The 17,491-nt window shown below is 47.7% G+C and overlaps 1 protein-coding gene across 37 annotated transcripts in view; it reads left to right on the top strand.

Annotated features, from left to right (window-relative positions):
• Lrrfip1 (LRR binding FLII interacting protein 1) overlaps positions 1-17,491 on the top strand; it is a 131,877-nt gene that overhangs the window by 101,423 nt on the left and 12,963 nt on the right. For 12 of the 37 annotated variants that reach the window (XM_075951472.1, XM_075951468.1, XM_075951474.1 and 9 more), the window contains 9 exons: positions 53-88; positions 774-899; positions 3,019-3,090; positions 5,027-5,197; positions 7,499-7,591; positions 9,008-9,100; positions 10,759-10,851; positions 12,333-12,474; positions 14,513-17,479. In XM_075951472.1, the coding sequence (XP_075807587.1) occupies positions 53-88; positions 774-899; positions 3,019-3,090; positions 5,027-5,197; positions 7,499-7,591; positions 9,008-9,100; positions 10,759-10,851; positions 12,333-12,474; positions 14,513-16,203 (2,517 nt within the window). In that variant the 3' untranslated portion in view covers positions 16,204-17,479. Of the gene's footprint in view, positions 1-52; positions 89-773; positions 900-3,018; positions 3,091-5,026; positions 5,198-7,498; positions 7,592-9,007; positions 9,101-10,758; positions 10,852-12,332; positions 12,475-14,512; positions 17,480-17,491 lie in introns of those variants that run through there. The other 25 variants (XM_075951494.1, XM_075951491.1, XM_075951506.1 and 22 more) reach the window with 7 other exon arrangements.

Here is a 17,491-nt window from a genome sequence, read left to right as displayed (position 1 = left end):
ATGATCAAGTCAGTGCTTTGAACTATTTGACAGTTGTCACCTTCCTCCACAGGTAGAAGAACGACCAGACAAAGACTTCACTGAGAAGGTAAGGGCTTTCTGGAAACCTCTGTCACAGGCCAGTGATTAACCTAGAGGGTCCTGGGTGAGACTGACCTCAGTGACCGAGACTGCTGAGGTGACCACACATGATGTCATATCTCCGAAGGAATCCAGCGTGAGTGTTGAAATCTGAGGGACAGTGAAGAGCTAGCTCAATGCTAACTAGACAAACCCAAATCAGCCGTGAAACATCTCTGAATGAGCCCTTTTAACACTGGCCAGAAGCCCATGGGAGATTGTCCAATATAGAAGCCGAGTTACAGAAAAGGTGCGCTCAGGCCAGGGAGATAGCTCAGAGGGTAAGAGTGCCTGCCTTGGGGACCTGAGTTCAAGTCCTCAGCACACATGTAAAAAGATGGGTGCTTTCACACGTACCTGTAATCCCAGCATTGTAGCTGGTCATCTAGTCTAGACAAAATGGTGAGTTTCAGGCTCGATGAGAGCCCTCATCGCGAGGGAATTCAGTGGAGAGTGTCAGAAAGGACACCTGGCAGCTTCCTGTAGCCACTACACTGTTACCTACACTTGCGCATGGCTCACCCGCATACTTACACACCAGAAGTGATCATCTGTGGGAGCTAAAATGGAACATGAAAGAAGAGGTTCCGAAATGTTCGGCTTGTTGGTAATTTTAGTTTTACCAAATGATATCTGTTCTTTACCCATTCCAGGGGTCCCGTAACATGCCCAGCTTGTCTGCTGCCACGCTGGCTTCTCTGGGCGGGACTTCCTCCCGGAGAGGAAGTGGAGATACCTCCATCTCCATGGACACCGAGGCGTCCATTAGGGAAATTAAGGTAAGACACTGTGCTCACCCGTGACTTAACAGAACCCCTTGGAAGACTGCTTAGTCTTCATATTTATAGAGTTAGTTTGTGAGGTTTGAGATCAGTCCCATCTCCTCTCTCTGGCTGAAAACATGGTTCACCTAACACTGGACCCAACGGAGGCAGCATCTCTGGGGGAAGCTTTACCTGCTTGTACCCAAGCAGGAAGGAGCATGCATCCTCCTCTGTGGCCATGAGTTCTCTGTTCTCCATGGGCCATGCCATCTTCACTTTTCATTTTCTGGAATGTTCTAGACGATGGAACATTCTGGCCATCCAGGACCACAGCAAGTACCCACCCTCTAGCATCTTCTCCCTCACCTAGAATGCATGCTCTCCCTTCTGTTAGTAGCGTACCTTTGGTAGACTTCCTCACTGCATCTTAATGGTGTTTCTTGTCCTGTTATGACACAGAAATTATTCTCTGTTAAACCTTTGACATCAAGGATGGCGCCGTGTTTGGTGACCTCCTCGGTATATGGAAAGACTGCCACAGCCCGGACTGTGTGTTAATTATTACCACGGTGTGTACTGTTAGGCAGCTGGAGCAATTGTGTCCCAAACAGGAAAGGAGTGGAGGGTAGGTGACCAGAATGTGTGTCCTTCAGGGAGCGGAGCAAGATAGAGGGTCTGAAAGGGCTGGATTTGGCTACTTTTGTGGGAGAGTTTCACCGTCCTCAAATCCGGTTCTCAGGGACCCAGCTCCACTGGTGGCGGCTAAGCAGCCAGTTGGCATTTGCCAGGAGCACAGAGAAGGGATTGACGTGGCTGCTGGTGTCCGACCTGAGGCGCAGCTTCCATGGTCTATAAATAGGAAGCCAGGATAGTTGTGATTTGTCTGCTCCACTAAAATGCCACGCACCAGACCCCAACATCCTCAGCCACCAACACTGTTGCTTTCTTTACGGACTGGAAGTGGAGGTCACTACAGTCCTGCTTAGACTCTGTTCTTAGGCCTGAGTACCGTCCATTTGCCTGGCAAGTGTTTGCCAGGAGACTAGTCTGTGGCAGATATGTCTTCAGGTACCAGACCATGGAGAGATGTGTTCTTCTCTGCCCCCAGCAGCTCACTGTCTGTGGGGTAGGAAGACAGGGAGCTAAACTCTTGGCAGTGTTCTTTTGGCTAGTTGTTGCTTAAGGTTATTATTATTTTGTTTATGTGTCTCTGTGTATCAATGCCATATGTATACAAGGTGCCCACAAGGCCAGAAGACAGTGTTGGATCCCCTGAAGCTGGAGTTATAGGTGGCAATAGAGCCAACCACCTGACGGGTGCTGAGACCAAAGCTGGGGTCCTCGGGAAGAGCAGTAGGGACTCTGAACCCCTGAGCCATCTCTCCGGCCACCCCCGCACTTGCCTGTGTGTTTGTTTGCTGCTTTTTAAAGATTTGCTTGTTTATTATTTATTTTATGTGTATGGATAGTATCCCTGTGTACCACATGCATGCCAGGTTCCCACAGAGACAAAAGTAGGGTATTGGATCCCCTGGACCTGCAGTTGCAAAGGGTTGTTTGTCACCATGTGGAGGCTGATAATCGAACCTAAGTCCTCTGAAAAAGAAGCAAGTCCTCTTAACAAGGGAACCATCTCTCCAGCCCCAATTTTTTGCCGTTTTGTTTAGTTTTTTATTCTCTCTCTCTCTCTCTCTCTCTCTCTCTCTCTCTCTCTCTCTCTCTCTCTCTCTGTGTGTGTGTGGGGGGGGGGGGCTCTGTCTTCCTGGAGCTTGCTTTGTAGACTAGGCTATCCTTGAACTCAAGGGATCCACCTGCCTCTGACTCCCACGTGCTAGAATTAAAGGCATACACCAACACTGCCAGACTCTTTTTGCTCGTTTTTTAAAAATTTATAAAACAATACAAGATACACCTAAATTTTCTAACTTGTATTAAGATGATATAAATTTTAATATTTATAATGCTGAAACTTAATTTTCACTTTCCTTTACTGCCTAATAAAATAAAGAAGGAACCGTGTCTCTGACTGCCTAAATACTGGGGCACACCCAGACATAAGAAAGCCGCAGGTGCACGTGTGAACTCTGCCAATTCTCTCCCTTGACATCATCTGCCTTTTGTGCGTTTCCCTCAGGAACTTAATGAGTTAAAGGACCAGATTCAGGATGTGGAAGGCAAATACATGCAGGGATTGAAAGAGATGAAGGTACTGGTTTATGGACGTGTGAGCCCGTGACACTAACCTGCCTTAACTTTAGAAAGCCTCACAAGTCCTATGCGCATGCTCACTCTGAAGGACATCAGTTGTGGAGAGTGTGGGAGCATGGGAAATTCTAACACAGCGTGCATCTGTCTTCTTCCAAATGCAGTTTCTGAACACAGTGGAAAAGGTGACCGGCCTACCCCACCTGATGTGGGGTGGCGCTCAACACCCTCTAGGCTCAGAGCCAATGTCTCATTTTGCAAACACAGCAGACAGACACTGGAGAGTTTTGGTTCTCTTCGCTCTCCATAGTTGTCACACGCAAGGGTCTTTCTCCCGGTTTGCTTTGCTGAGCTCAGAGCTGTCCTAACATGTGTGTTCTGGAAGCTTCAAGGTTAATGCATGCCGTCGACCTGTCCTTAGGGGAACAGTATCTGTGAGTGAGTGTGTGTACACTGCTCCCAGACTTCAAAGGATGTCACCGTGCCAACAGGAAATGTAGATTCCCAGTTCCTTAACGATGCTGGGGTGAGCAGGTGCCATAGGGAGCAGATGCCAAAGCACAGGCAGCAACAGCCACCAAACAGCTCATGGCAAGTCTGGAGTCGAGCAGTAGATACAGATCTGTCCCTTCTTGTTCATCTCCCCAGAAAGGGCCTAAGAAATCCTCTAAACGCCATAGCAACGAGCATGAGACAGACAGGTGGCATAAGTCACATACTAATTCATCATCTTCAAGGCCATTTCTATATAATAGAAGCATTAAGACCCTGGCTTTTCACTCACCTGAAAACGGAGCCAGCGAATCAACTGGGATCCAATGGTACCACGTCTAGTTGTCGTGGTGTGGATACCCAGAGCTAGACCGGTGCAGGATTCCCCAGGGTCTCTTCGCAGCCCTGACGCTTGAGCTGACACCTGTTAGACTCTGGGTAGTCCACTGCTGGTGACTGCCCCCTCCACCTTCCTGGCATCTCTTTCCTAATGCTCATATTTTGGAGCCTACAGGAGTGGGAGCCATGTTTGGGCACTGTCAGTGTTATCTTTACGGCTCTTTTCCCACGGCTGCCCTTTCAAACAAATGACTTTGGTCTTTCCAGGAGCTACCCAGTAAGACCTGTGGACCTTGTTTGATTTCCCATGAGTCAGAAATCTGCAATGACCACAGATTCTTTCCTGGTTCCCAAGCCCGAGTGGGGTGGCCTAGCAGTGGCTTGTGGCAGGGTTTTATTTCCATCCCTACCTGGCTCTTTCCCAGGCTATATCCGCACACTGAGTGATGACTTCAGAAACCCATTTAGCTGCCGTGGCCCATGGGGGAAAGATTCTGGCTGCTGAACCAGAGAGTCAGTGGCTCTGCTGCCTCCCTGAGCAGCCAGCTTCCCACATACCTCCTTGTCTTAGTGAGAAGATAGGCTGCTGTCTTAGCCCCTTTTCCTATTGCTGTGCCAAAATACCACAACAAAAGCAACTTAAAGGAAAAGGGGTTTATTTTGGTTCACTCTTCAAGGATATAGTCCATCACATCAGGGAGTCCTGGAAGCAGGAACATGAGGCAGCTAGTCAGGTTGCCTGTGCAGTCAGCAAGCAGAGAGTAATGAATGTCCGTGTTTCCTTTCTGGTTTCTATGCTAGCCAAGACTCCAGCCTAGGGATAGCCCACATTTAGGGCGGGGTCTTCCTGCCTCAATTAACATCGTTAACATAATTCCTCACAGGCAAGCCATAGGCCACGGTCGCCCCCCCCCCCCCCCACACACACACAATTGAAAGCTACTTGCCTCAGTGGACAGGACATTGAGAAGTGGGCTCCGTGCATTTGAGGTTGCACCGTGTCTCTTCTACTCCAAGAAACAAAGGCTGAGACCGGAAAAGAACTCTAGCTTAATCGCGCCTTGTTCTCCTCTTGCAATTCTGAAACGATGGCCTGGTTTCTGCAGGACTCGCTGGCTGAAGTCGAGGAGAAGTACAAGAAGGCCATGGTCTCCAATGCCCAGCTAGACAACGAGAAGACCAACTTCATGTACCAGGTAGACACGCTGAAGGACACGCTGCTAGAGCTGGAAGAGCAGCTGGCCGAGTCTCAGAGACTGTACGAGGAGAAGAACAAGGTAAGCACCGCTGTGCTCAGGAATGCTAGCGGGAACTGTGTAAATATAGTGTACTGGAGCTGGAAGAGCAGCTGGCCGAGTCTCAGAGACTGTACGAGGAGAAGAACAAGGTAAGCACCGCTATGCTCAGGAATGCTAGTGGGAACTGTGTAAATATAGTGTACTTGGCCGGGTTTGGTGGCGCACGCCTTTAATCCCAGCACTCGGGAGGCAGAGGCAGGCGGATCTCTGGGAGTTCGAGGCCAGCCTGGTCTACAAGAGCTAGTTCCAGGACAGGCTCCAGAGCTACAGAGAAACCCTGTCTCCAAAAACAAAAACAAACAAACGAACTATATGTGCGTGTGTATGACTTCTATTTTTTTTTCATATTTTTGCTAATTATGTATGTGGAGAGGTGGTATGTATACGAATACACTAGTTTGTATACACCCACACCCACACATAATCAGAGGAGGATTCCAGGTCTCCTAGAGCTGGAGTTACAGGCAGTTGTGAGCCGCCTGACATGGGTGCTAGAAATTGAACTGAGGTCATCTACAAGATGCACCTAACTGCCGAGCCATCTTTCCAACCCATGTTTATATATTTTTTAAACAGTGATTCTCCACTTGTCCAGAAAGCCCAGAGTCCGAGAATGAGACTATTGTGTCTTTGTCATACTTGGTGGCAATGCCTATGATCCCAGCATGTAGGAGGCTGAGGCAAGAGGAGTCCAAGATTGACCTGGGCTACTTAGCAAGACTCTGCCGCCAAACCGAACAGTCTCACGGGTAGGGGAGATAACTCACTCTAAAGCACTTGCTGCACAGCGTTCAGACATGAGTTCAGTCCTTAGCATCTGGGGTGGCATGTGCTCGTGATCCCAGTGCTGGGGAGGCAGAGACAGCTGGATCTGCGGTGCATCCTGGGTAGCTGGATTAGCCTCATCAGTCAGCCTCTGACCGTGAAAAACCCTTTCTCAAAAACCCAGGCCAGGTCTGGAAAGGTAGCCAAGTGCTTAGGAGTACATACTGTCTTGTCAGGGGGCCATGTTGGGTCCCCAGCACTCATGTCAAGTGGCTCTCCAGCACCTATAACACTAGCTCCTGGGGATCTGATGGCCATGGCCTCCGTGGGCATCTGCACACGTGCACAGACTCACACACATATACATAAAATAATAAAGTCAACCTTGAAAAGAAAAGGCAAAAACCCAAGGGCCACAGCTCCTGGGGAGTGACCCCCAAGGTAGACTTATGGCTTTCACATACCTATACACATAGGTGGGCGCACACACACATACATATATACTCATACCCACACACACACATATATTTTATATATATATATATTTATATATATGTATGTATGTATATGTATAAAACTCAGACATCTGTGCCCTTCTCAGAGTAATTTGAAATGTGATTATGCATAGTTTCAATGTGCAAACTAGAGAATTTTGCTAGAATGTTTCTATTATGCCTGAAAATAGAACAATCATAAAAAAGCCTGTGTAGCAGTTTGGATGCTCACCTTGCCAGACCTGGATGGAGGTGGGTGGTCCTTGGACTTCCCACAGGGCAGGGAACCCTGATCGCTCTTTGGGCTGATGAGGGAGGGGGACTTGATTGGGAGAGGGGGAGGGAAATGGGAGGCGGTGGCAGGGAAGAGACAGAAATCTTTAATAAATAAATAAATTAAAAAAAAAGAAAAACCAAAACCAAAATAAAGAAAATATAAATTTCTGCATAAAAAAAGCCTGTGTATTAAAGAACAGACACACTTAAATAATGCACAGCTAGATGCTTCCAGATCTTCATGCTAAAATACATTTCCTGCCTTTTATTTTATGTCAGCTTCGTAGGTTATTAATTACAAACATCAAAGATTTGAGGAAATTGTACTGTTATTTCTACTTATTTGGAAAAGGCACAGTTACTCCACTTCAGAAATCACACCTTCAGAGCTCAGAGAAAGGCAGTCACGCATGTACTTCAGGACCCGCTGGGACTCAGGACAAAGAAGCGGTTTTATTCTTGTTGTATTCCCAGCCTGCAGCACAGACCCCTAGAGAGAGACCCTAAGATGCATCTTAATAGAGAGGAATTGGGAAATAACTTCTCAGCTTTGCACAATTCGAGGGTTGCTTTTAGGGGGAACTGTCTGATCGTCCTCAATGGACAGCAGAGGAATGAGCTTGGAAACAGCGATGACGTAGTAGAGGGCCGTTTGTCCTGAGGGACGTGTGGCCCATGAGAACATGAGCCCTGTGACAGAAATGCCATCAAACTGCAGCCTCAGTCTTGCGTTCCTCACTCACAGGAGTTTGAGAGGGAGAAGCATGCCCACAGCATCCTGCAGTTCCAGTTTGCTGAAGTCAAAGAAGCTCTGAGGCAAAGGGAAGAAATGCTTGAGGTGGGTAACACCTTTCTTCTTCCTTTTCTGTTGCTTCCTTGCTCTTCTAGTCCACGTTGCTGTGATAAAATGCCACAGGCTTGGTGGCCTTGATAGCACGTGTGTATTTCCTCAAAGTTCTGGAGACCGAAGTCCAAATCAAGGTTGGGCACAGAGGGTCACCTTCAGTGTTGTGACCTTAAGAGCAGAGAGTGTACACTTTCAATATGGACACCCATCCTGTCCACCTGGGACGCACCCTCATTTAACCTTCATACCTCTGAAGATCTTATCCAAATACTTGTCACCTTGGAGGCCCGGAAGTCAGCTCATAGCAATCCTTAAAGCTACAGCTTCGATTAAAATCCAGGGTTCAGACTACTTTTCCATCCCTCAAGGAGATAGCTCCTCTCATGGGTGAAGATTCTCATTCTGGGGCTCTTGTGTGTGTTTTGGGAGGGGAGATGTGATAAAATGCTGCCCGCCTCTACAAAATCCGCATCCTAAGTCCCTAGAAGTTATAAATGTGGGGAAAAAAAGAGATTTCGAAGGTGAAACTAATGACCTTGAAATAGAAGGCTGTCATCGATCATCTGTGTGGCTCTGAGGGAATCCCTAGGTACCCACGGGAGGGAGGCACATCACACGCTGAGGTGGGAGCCGTGTTGACAGCAGCCAAGGTTAGCGTTGGTGAAGAGAGAACACAGAGCAATAATGTGGGCAGGTTTAATGTGGGCAGAGTGGTTATTAACCTGTGAGTCACAACCATCAAAAAAATAACTCTGATGATCTTAGGAACCCCCAACCATAACTTAACTTCCGTTGTTATTTCATAACTGAGATTTCGATTCTGAGCAGTGTCTCACTTCCTAAGGCCATCAGAAATATGTTTTCTCCAATGGGTCATGACCCACAGGTTGAGGACCAATGTTCTAGGAGCCCTCCTCAGAAGGTTCTTTCACAGCGGTCTCAGAACTAGGAGAGTTCTATGAATTATATGAGTTCATAAACGCTGTGCTCATTTGGTACCATGGTTTGTGCCACGGAGCATTCTGATCAACAGTGGGACCCATAGATTACATTACTTGGTGATATTGCAGCCATCAAAAGCTATCCGTATTTTATGATGTTTGCAAAATGACGAGCTCACCCGCCCGCATTCCCTCAGCCTGCTGTCCTACGGTTAAGCAAAGCGTGGCTGTATGGGGTTGGGTTTTCATTCTTTAACTTAGTCGGGACTGTAAGTGATGGCTTTGAGGTAACCTATCAGCCAGGCTGGTTTTCTTCTTGGAGCTGAGAGTAGAACAAGGAAAAAAAATCCTAGCATGCTGCTGAATCCGGGGATGGCGAGACCTCCTTGCCCTGGTCATCTAGCCCTGATTTCTTTTCTCTGCTCAACCCTTTGTCTATTTCCTTTCTGTCTCTTCCTCTCCTCAGGAAATCCGACAGCTGCAGCAGAAGCAGGCGGGTTTTATCAGGGAGATCTCTGATCTTCAGGAAACGATAGAATGGAAAGACAAAAAGATAGGGGTAGGAGTCTCAAGCCTTCGCAAAACTGTCCCCCGGTGGGGGTGGGGGCTGCTCAGCAAACGTGGTTCCTGCAGAAGCTTTGGTTTGGAAGAATGTTTGCATGGATGTGCATGCGACCCTCAGGTGACACAGCATAAATAGCATGGTGACTTCTCCAGCTTACCCGGGTGGATGGAACCATCTCTGGGTAGTTGGAACTATCTCCCTCTTCCTGCTGTGCCAGAGGGGCCGAGGTACAATGTGGACCATGCAGGGAGAAAGGTTCTGGGCAGCTCGACATGGAAGATCAAACCCCAGAGTCGCCTTGGGGTTTTATGATGCGGTGGGGGGGGGGGGCAGCATGCCATACTCCATGGGTTCCTATTTTGAGACCTCCACAGGGAGGCCTCATCAGACCCCTCTCCCTCCTCAGCAGAGAGGGGGAGACAGCCCATCCCCATTTAGGAGGGGTAAATAGGAAGAGTGGGCCCCACCAAGTCACTGCTGACTCATAGCAGCAGCCCGTGATACCTAAAAAACTTATGTGACTGGGCCCTAAGACAGGTCTAGAGGTGATCTGCCTCGTCACAGAAATGTGCACAATATGAGCCCTCACCATCCTCCTTCGGCACATTCGCGAGCCTTGGCTAAGAGACCATGTGCTCATGCGCCGCACATGCATGCTCTCCCAGAACATTTTTTGAACAACAGATGCTCATAACCGGTGTCTAAAAATAGCCCAGGGAGATGGTTGCTAATAAAGTGTGAACAAAAGGACCTGAATTGAGTCACCAGACCAGACGTGGTGACACACATTTGTGGCCCTGGCGCTGGAGAGGTGGAGATTAGGGACATTCCTAAGGCTCGCTGCCCAGCCAGCCTAGCCTAATCAGGGGACTCCAGGCCAGTGAAAGACTCGGTTTCTAAATTAAAAAAAAAAAAAGAAAGAAAGAAAGACAAAGAGGATGGCAATTGAGGAATGACACCCGACATTGTCCTCTGAATTATACACCGAAACACACACAGGGAGACAGACACGCACACATGTGAACAGGAACTTAAACATGGAAATGTCTAAAATTATAACGTGGGGTTCTTTAGCAGCGTTTCTTGTTCTGCGTTCATCTCTCGTTTAAAGGACTGTGTGACACCTGTTCACTCTCCAGCACCATGTCGTAAGATAAAGACAGACCTAATGCCAGGCAGTGGTAACGCACCCCTTTAACCCCAGCACCATAGAGGCAAGTTCCAGGCCATCCCGGGCCACACAGCGAGACCCTATCTCAAAAAAAAAAGAAAAACACCACCCGCCCCAAACAAAGAAAAGAAAGCTGAGATAGTGGTGGGATCTCCTGGGGTTGTGACTCAGTGGTAGACCCCTTACCTCCATATGTGAGACCCCTGGTTCAGTCCCAAGTACTACGATGAGAAAACAAAAGACAGAAATGGATGGCGTAAAGCAGGCTTCCTCCACAGCATCCCTTGCTCTGTGTGTGAACAGTAGCGCTGGTTTAGGCTGGCATAAACCCAACAGCATCCTTTCTCACTGGTACCCTGGATGGAAGTGCCTCCTTGTCCTTACTTCTTGCTTATCCTGCTATCTGTGCTAATCTCACCCTCCTTCTGTATCTCCCTCTCCCTCTCCCCTGTCTCTCCTCTCGGCTCTGCTGTGCACCCAGGCGTTAGAAAGACAGAAAGAGTTCTTTGATTCCATACGGAGTGAACGCGATGAACTTAGAGAAGAAACAGCCAAGCTGAAGGAGGAGTTAAAGGTAGGAAGCCAAAGTTCAGTTTGAGAAAAGTACCAAGGTTGCTGGGCAGTGCTGGCCACACCTTTAATCCCAGCACTCAGGAGTTAGAGGTAGGCGAATCTCTATGAGTTCGAGGCCAGCCTTGTCTATAGATCTAGTTCCAGGGCAGCCAGGGCTACACAGAGAGATTCTGAATTGGGGAAAGGAAGGAAGGACGAACCAAGGTGACAACTTCTAGCTCTGTGGGTCTGTGACCGTGGGTGCTGTCTGCTTTTGTCACTGTGTTCGAGCCTTCAATGAACTATCCCCACGAAGCAGGTGATACCAGTGCCCATCCGGCCCAAGTGCTTACAAGCAAACCAGATCTGGAAAGTAGCTCAGATTTCTAGCTCTGGGTTTGGCATTATCTAAGGATTTCTTACCCTCATTAGAATGTATGTGCCTCTTGTCCAAGAACTTCATTAGCTGAACAGTGTCTGGGATATATGGCGGGATCACACTAACCCACCAGGTCACAGGAAGGTCGAGTTTCACTTTTTGTAAAGGGCCATGCCAAGGGGAAACCAGCAGGCAGCTCTAGGGGGGTTCACAGACTGCTACAGCAGTAGTGTTGAGTGTGACCATGACCACATCCTGACTTGCCCCCAGACACACAATGTCGTCTTCCAAGCTCCCCAGTCAAAGTCAGAGTAAGGAAGTATCTGGATACAGGCTTAGAGCTAAAACCTAAATGATGCTCCTGGTCCAGGCTGTGTGCCGCAGCTGGGAGTCTCCAAAGAGCCTGGGGAAAAAAGCACTGGGGACCAAGTAGATAGCAAGGAGGTACTCTGCAACTGAGGCAGGCAGCTGGTTTAGGGGGTTGGCCATGTCCTCGGCACAGATAGTCTCTTTGAAGACATGAAGCATCATGACCTCCTGCAAATGCCATCTCTGCCAAGGGCACTCAGTCCTTCCACACCACCTGCGTTTCCTTTCTTCACGCTATTCTCCTATTTTTAAGACTGTAGTCAAAGTTAATAGTGAAAGGTTTGCTTTCTTGATGCTCCACTGTGGGGCAGGCCACAGGACAATTTCCTAATTAGAAGAAAGCCTTTTTTAAAGTAGCTTGTCATCAGAAAATAGAGCGTGTATATTGCTGAGGTTCTCAACCTGTGTCTTGTGACCCCCACAGGGGTCACATATCAGATGTTCACACTCTGATTCATAACAATGGCAACGTTACAATTGTGAAGTAGCAACGAAATAATTTTATGGTTGGGGTCACCACAACATGAGGAACTATTTTGAAGGGCCACAGCATTAGGAAGGTTGAGAATCACTGGCATTTTGGAACATATGAGGAAGAAGGAAGCCATTGTAGATCTGCCTCGGTTGATAGACTGTGAGTGTATCTAGACACTTCTCCATCCCTATAGAGTTAGCATCTACATCATTTTATAATGAAGAAAATATAGTTTAACCTGGTCTCACCAAGTATTATGATGAACCTGTTTTGCTCCCAGAAACATGGAATAATCCTAAATTCAGAAATCACCACCAACGGAGAGACTTCAGACTCACTGAATGATGTTGGGTACCAAGGCCCTACCAAGATGCCAAAAGAAGAGCTGAATGCCCTCAAGTCAGCCGGGGAGGGGACGCTAGGTAAGAGCTCTTCTTTGGATCCTTCCATTGTGTGGTCAGCATCGATTCACCTTTGTGCACTGTGAGAATCAAACGATTGCCACCGATTGTTAACAGTCACGCGGCATGCCATTCATTCTGTCACTTCCTAGTGGCGTCCTGGCCAAACCATGTGATCACCCACGGTGCTGTGTAGCATGCGTTCTGTCTAGCGCTTTTCCACCAATAGCTCAAGGACACGTTTCTGTTCTGCTTCTCAAGGCTGAGTAGAAAGAGATAGGCTGAAAGTCAAGGGATCGTGTTGAGAGTTTGATCTGGCTTCTCTCTCTGGATGTGGTCCAATGACGACTGTCAACTTCATCCTGTGATGGAGTTGTTCGGGGGTCAGAAGAGTGGAGGCTGTGAAGTGGGTTAGCTGGCCATGGTTTCCTGCCAGCCTGGCACACTTGGACACCCACCGCGCAAGCGTTTGGAGAGGGTATGAGGTGCCTGAGTGGGACAGTCGACACCTGAAGAGGGCAGCCCTGACGTTGCTGTTCCCACCCCGAAAATGGAAGGCATCCTTGGTACTGGGAGTGGGCCTGGCTGGAAGTGGGGCGTGCTCCCAGGAGGTGGGATCCACACCTTACTCAGAGGGGGCTTCCTCTGTATGCCGCTGTGTTAGCCTCTATAAGAATATGCAGCTGGAAAATCTCATGGCTATGGGAATATTTTCTATAACAGAAAGATTTACAAATTAATGAGTCTTAAATTCTGACTTGGGGTAAATCCAGTTGCTAGGTTTTTACAAGGTGGGAGTCTGTGACTGTGACATTTATGCCCACGTAGAATCCTGTAGGCCCTGGCTTCTCGGAGCTTCCCAGGAGCTTCCCTACCCTTTGTCATGGCCAAAGCCATGTGCTCTCATCAATGTGGGAGCTGCTGAGACAGGAGGATTCCATAGTTCCCACTGTGCCTCCAGGGCGGCCCCACTGGGGACGGGTCCTCTTGTCTCCATGCACAGTTGACACATCCCTGGCAATCATGTGACGTGGCAGAGAGAAGAAGAAACGCAGCTTTTGTCAGTGGCCCCAAAGGGTTTTGGATGCAGTATCTATCTAATCAGTGAGACACCATGGGTTTATTTTAAATTCACCTATGTCTGACGTTTCTTTAACATAAAGTGCACATCACTAGACATATGCAATAGTAGAAAAATTTTAAGGGTGAAGTTAAGTTGCCTCTAAATAAAAGCCAGATATTTCCCAGCATTTTCCTGGAGTTCTTAGATTGACAAGCTTTCATTTCCAATAATATCCAATAGACTGGGGGTTAATTGACTGATTAATAAGGTTTTTGATGGATGGGTTAAGCGTTCACCGTGATCTTCAGCTTTGCCTTTCGTTGGGGTTCTTTACCACTCCCCTGGGGATGGATGGAAGGTCCGATGTGTCTCGGAGGAGAGCATTTTCCAGAGGAGACAATGCCGGAGAGTGGGGTGTAGGTTGATTTCCACCTTGTAGGGTTTACTCAAGAAGCGTCTTCCTTGAGACCGACCTTCCATCCAGTCTCTAAAAGTGGATGTTATTTGAGGAAACATGAGGGCTACTGTTAGGGCTGTGAGAGCCATGGGACTTGAGTGGTCGAGAGTGTGAGTGTTTTGATGTGTGTCTAGAGGTAGGAGTTAGGAGTACAGGAGGAGGACCTGGCTGGTATCCACGCTGAAAACCTTTGTGTGGCTGCCTGCCTGACCCACGGCTCTTTTCATCAGTTAAATCATAACCTCACCTTTGAAAGTCAGTTCCTACCAGATGGTAGCAATCACTCTCAGCTTGGAGGTGGTGCCAGTGGCCCTTGCTTCTCAAAAACAAGCTAATGCAATTGCTGCTTTGGTACACAGGCCTGATAAAAGGCTTGTTGACAGTGATTCTCTCTCTCTCTCTCTCTCTCTCTCTCTCTCTCTCTCTCTCTCTCTCTCTGAGAAAACTGGGTGGTAATTGGAACATGTGTTTGCATTTTAATATATATTAAGTGCCCATCACATCACGGGGTCCCCTCAATTCTCTCAATGGTCTTTTAGGAAAAGCCAAAGAAGTGGAGGTGAAAAAGGAAATTGTGGAAAATGTGGGGAAAGGAGGAGCCTTACAGAATACTGAGCAAGAACAGCCCAGACCCAACCCAGAAAAGGATTGTGTGGACAAAGGGGTGTCACATCCCCGTGAGAAGGCTGAGGACCAGAGACCCGCTGAAGACAGTGCTCTGTCCCCACGACCACTACCAGGGGCCAGTTGTGAGCAGCAGGTTCAGAGCCAAGCTCAAGAGATCACTTCTCTCCTCAAATCCCCAGAGCAGATTGAGTCACATGAGGTCACAGACAAGCCAGATGGTAGGACCAGAAACTGCTTGGAACAGTCCAACTGCCTGGGAGGTCTAGACAGTGAAGAGTCAGGGCCCGTTGCCTTGGGTACCAGAGCTCAAAGTGAAAACTCTATAGGTGATCAGGATGAAGAGAATCAAGAGGATCTGAAAACAGACTTGGAGAAAGTTAGTTTCGAACCATGTCCACACAAAGCTGACAAGGTGAGCTGTACGAACTCAAGGGGCACAGGTGACAATCACATGGAGAATGCGGTAGAGGCAGGAGGAGCTGCAGTTGGGGAACAAGCCGATGCCGCAGCCTCTGGTCCTTTGGAGCGCAGCCAAGACACAGCGGATCATGATAGAAGCTATATGAATGACGGGGCCGACTCGGAGAGAGAACTCACCCAAGAAGTAGCTGAGCCTGAGGAGGCCCTCATTCAGAGCCCAGAGGCAAGTGGGGAAAACCCTGTAACAAGGGCTGGAGACACAGAAGTAAGGGATGAGAAGCCCGTCCAGGCAGAAGTCCAGGCCACCCCTGGGACTCCCACAGTGCAAAGCGGCCATCAGGATGCAACAGACCCAGGTAGCACAGATGCCAAGCTTGCGCCCCTTAATGCAAAAGAACCCAACAAAGCAAAGAGTGAGCAGCAGGCAGAGGCCTTGGATTCACCGCAGAAAAAGTCGAAGAACAAGAAGAAGAAAAACAAGAAGAAGAAATCTCCAGCCCAAGCAGAACCCCGCAAAGATGCCAACCAAGAGTTAAACTGTCAGGACACAGAAGCTGGTGACCTGGAGGAAGAACAGACCCAGTTCCCTGACAAAACGCAGGCAGCAGAAACCCAGAGTGAAAAGACAGAAAGCCCAGAACAAAAAATCACAGCGGGAAGCAGTGAACATGTTGATTGCCCAGAAGATCCGAAAACTGAGTTTAACAGAAAACAGAACCAAGAGGAAGAAGATGGTGTAAAAACCCAGGCAGGGAAGGCAGCAGCGGCAGCCGGAGACACGTTGACATCCGAGGTGGATGCAGTGAACGAGGCAGATGCAGCGCAGTTGTCAGGCACCAGCGCTGAGGGTGAGGAAATTGGAGAACACGTTACAGATGGTCCCAATGATGCTCCCACAGATGTCTTAGATCAGAACGGTCCCCAGTGCGAAGAAGGGGACATCTCCCTGATGGGAAGGAAAGAGTCCCTAAAGGATGCTAACGATGCTTCTCAGAGAGGAAGTGAAGAGGGGCAGGACCTGTCCCAACATCCAGGCCAGACGGTTGAGAAGGCCGAAGATGGCTGCAGTGTAGACAACAAGGACCTGTCAGGGGAGCTGGGCGGCTTCAATTCGGAAAGTGGAGTGCAGGCAAGAGGGGAAGTTGAGAAAAGCAAGAATAAGGAGGATTGCACCATGTCCTGAGGAGACAGGGAGGAGGCAGGCGGGGGAGACCGAGTTTCAGAGAGGGCCAAGGACTCAACACACTAAGCCCAACCTCTGGAACTTCAACTCCACTGTGGAGGTTCACAAATGTTCCAGTCTCTGTGGATGGACCAGTTGTCAACCAGTCACCAAATATCAACTACTTTAAGTTATAGACTGTTACTTGTAGATTTGTATTCAACCCTTGATCACCCAGACACCAACCGTTGCTTCCAGTTTCAGTTCTGGCCGAGAACATTCCATTAACGTCAGGCCACACCATGTCCCTATCATGTCTGCATTCCAGCCTTAAGGCCAAGACTTCACCATTTGCTCTAGGCTGAGACAAAATGTGGATGTGCTTGACCAACTGTGTCAGCGTCTAGTTGAAGTGACCAAGCAGCATTCTTAGCTTTCTGCGTTGTGAGACGTGAACAGTCACACTGATGTCTTATTAAAATAGAGGTATTCTCGTATTTGATCTTAATATGTATATCATAACCTGTGTGGTATATATTTAAAGGGGTTAGATGAATAAAGTAGCATACAGGTCACTGGGTGGGAGGAGCTGCACCTCAGGGTAGAGATCAATCACTGTCGGGGTTCAAACAGGTATCAGGAAACACAGGGAGACCACGTGCCTTTACCTCACAGAAGTGCTGTATTTTGCACCAAAGCTCATGGATCTTATTGCTGATGGTACCCCGGTTAATTTTATCAGAGATCTTTATTTCGCTTCTCACGGGTGATCTGCTAAATTCATTTTATATGAATATTTTATTTTTTTCCTTTCTGTTAACGACAAGTTGAAATTAACATTCCCAGATCAGTTATCATCTTCTTAATTTTAATAGTGATTTTCCTATCTGAATGTTTACTTATGATTAAAGGAAATTACAAAAAGTTGTCTGTTCTTATGCAAAGGACTCATTAGATTACAATCCAATATTTTTGTGTTTGGTATAAATATTTTTATTTGTTGTTTCTCAATATTTTCTTATTGGAAAGTTATTATTTTACCTGCCTGAAGAAATATGTATTTTCTATATAAAGAAGCAATTAAAAAATGATCATAAAGTTGAATTAAAAAGTAATGCTAGATATAAAATCACAAGGGCATGTACTGTATGATTGCTGTTGACATGTTATGGGATCGTGTCAATTCGTACTACTGTTACACGGCAAAGTGGAACGCAAAAAGACCAAAACCTCAGTAAGATCTGAGACAAACTGAAGTGTCATATGATTAAAATAAAAACATTTTATAATTTTACAAGCCTGTAGTTCT

This window comes from Microtus pennsylvanicus, chromosome 17 (assembly GCF_037038515.1).
Source record: "Microtus pennsylvanicus isolate mMicPen1 chromosome 17, mMicPen1.hap1, whole genome shotgun sequence".
NCBI classification, from domain to species: Eukaryota; Metazoa; Chordata; class Mammalia; order Rodentia; family Cricetidae; genus Microtus; species Microtus pennsylvanicus.
Note: the sequence above shows the minus strand (reverse complement) of the source record. Positions and strands in the feature narration are given on the sequence as shown.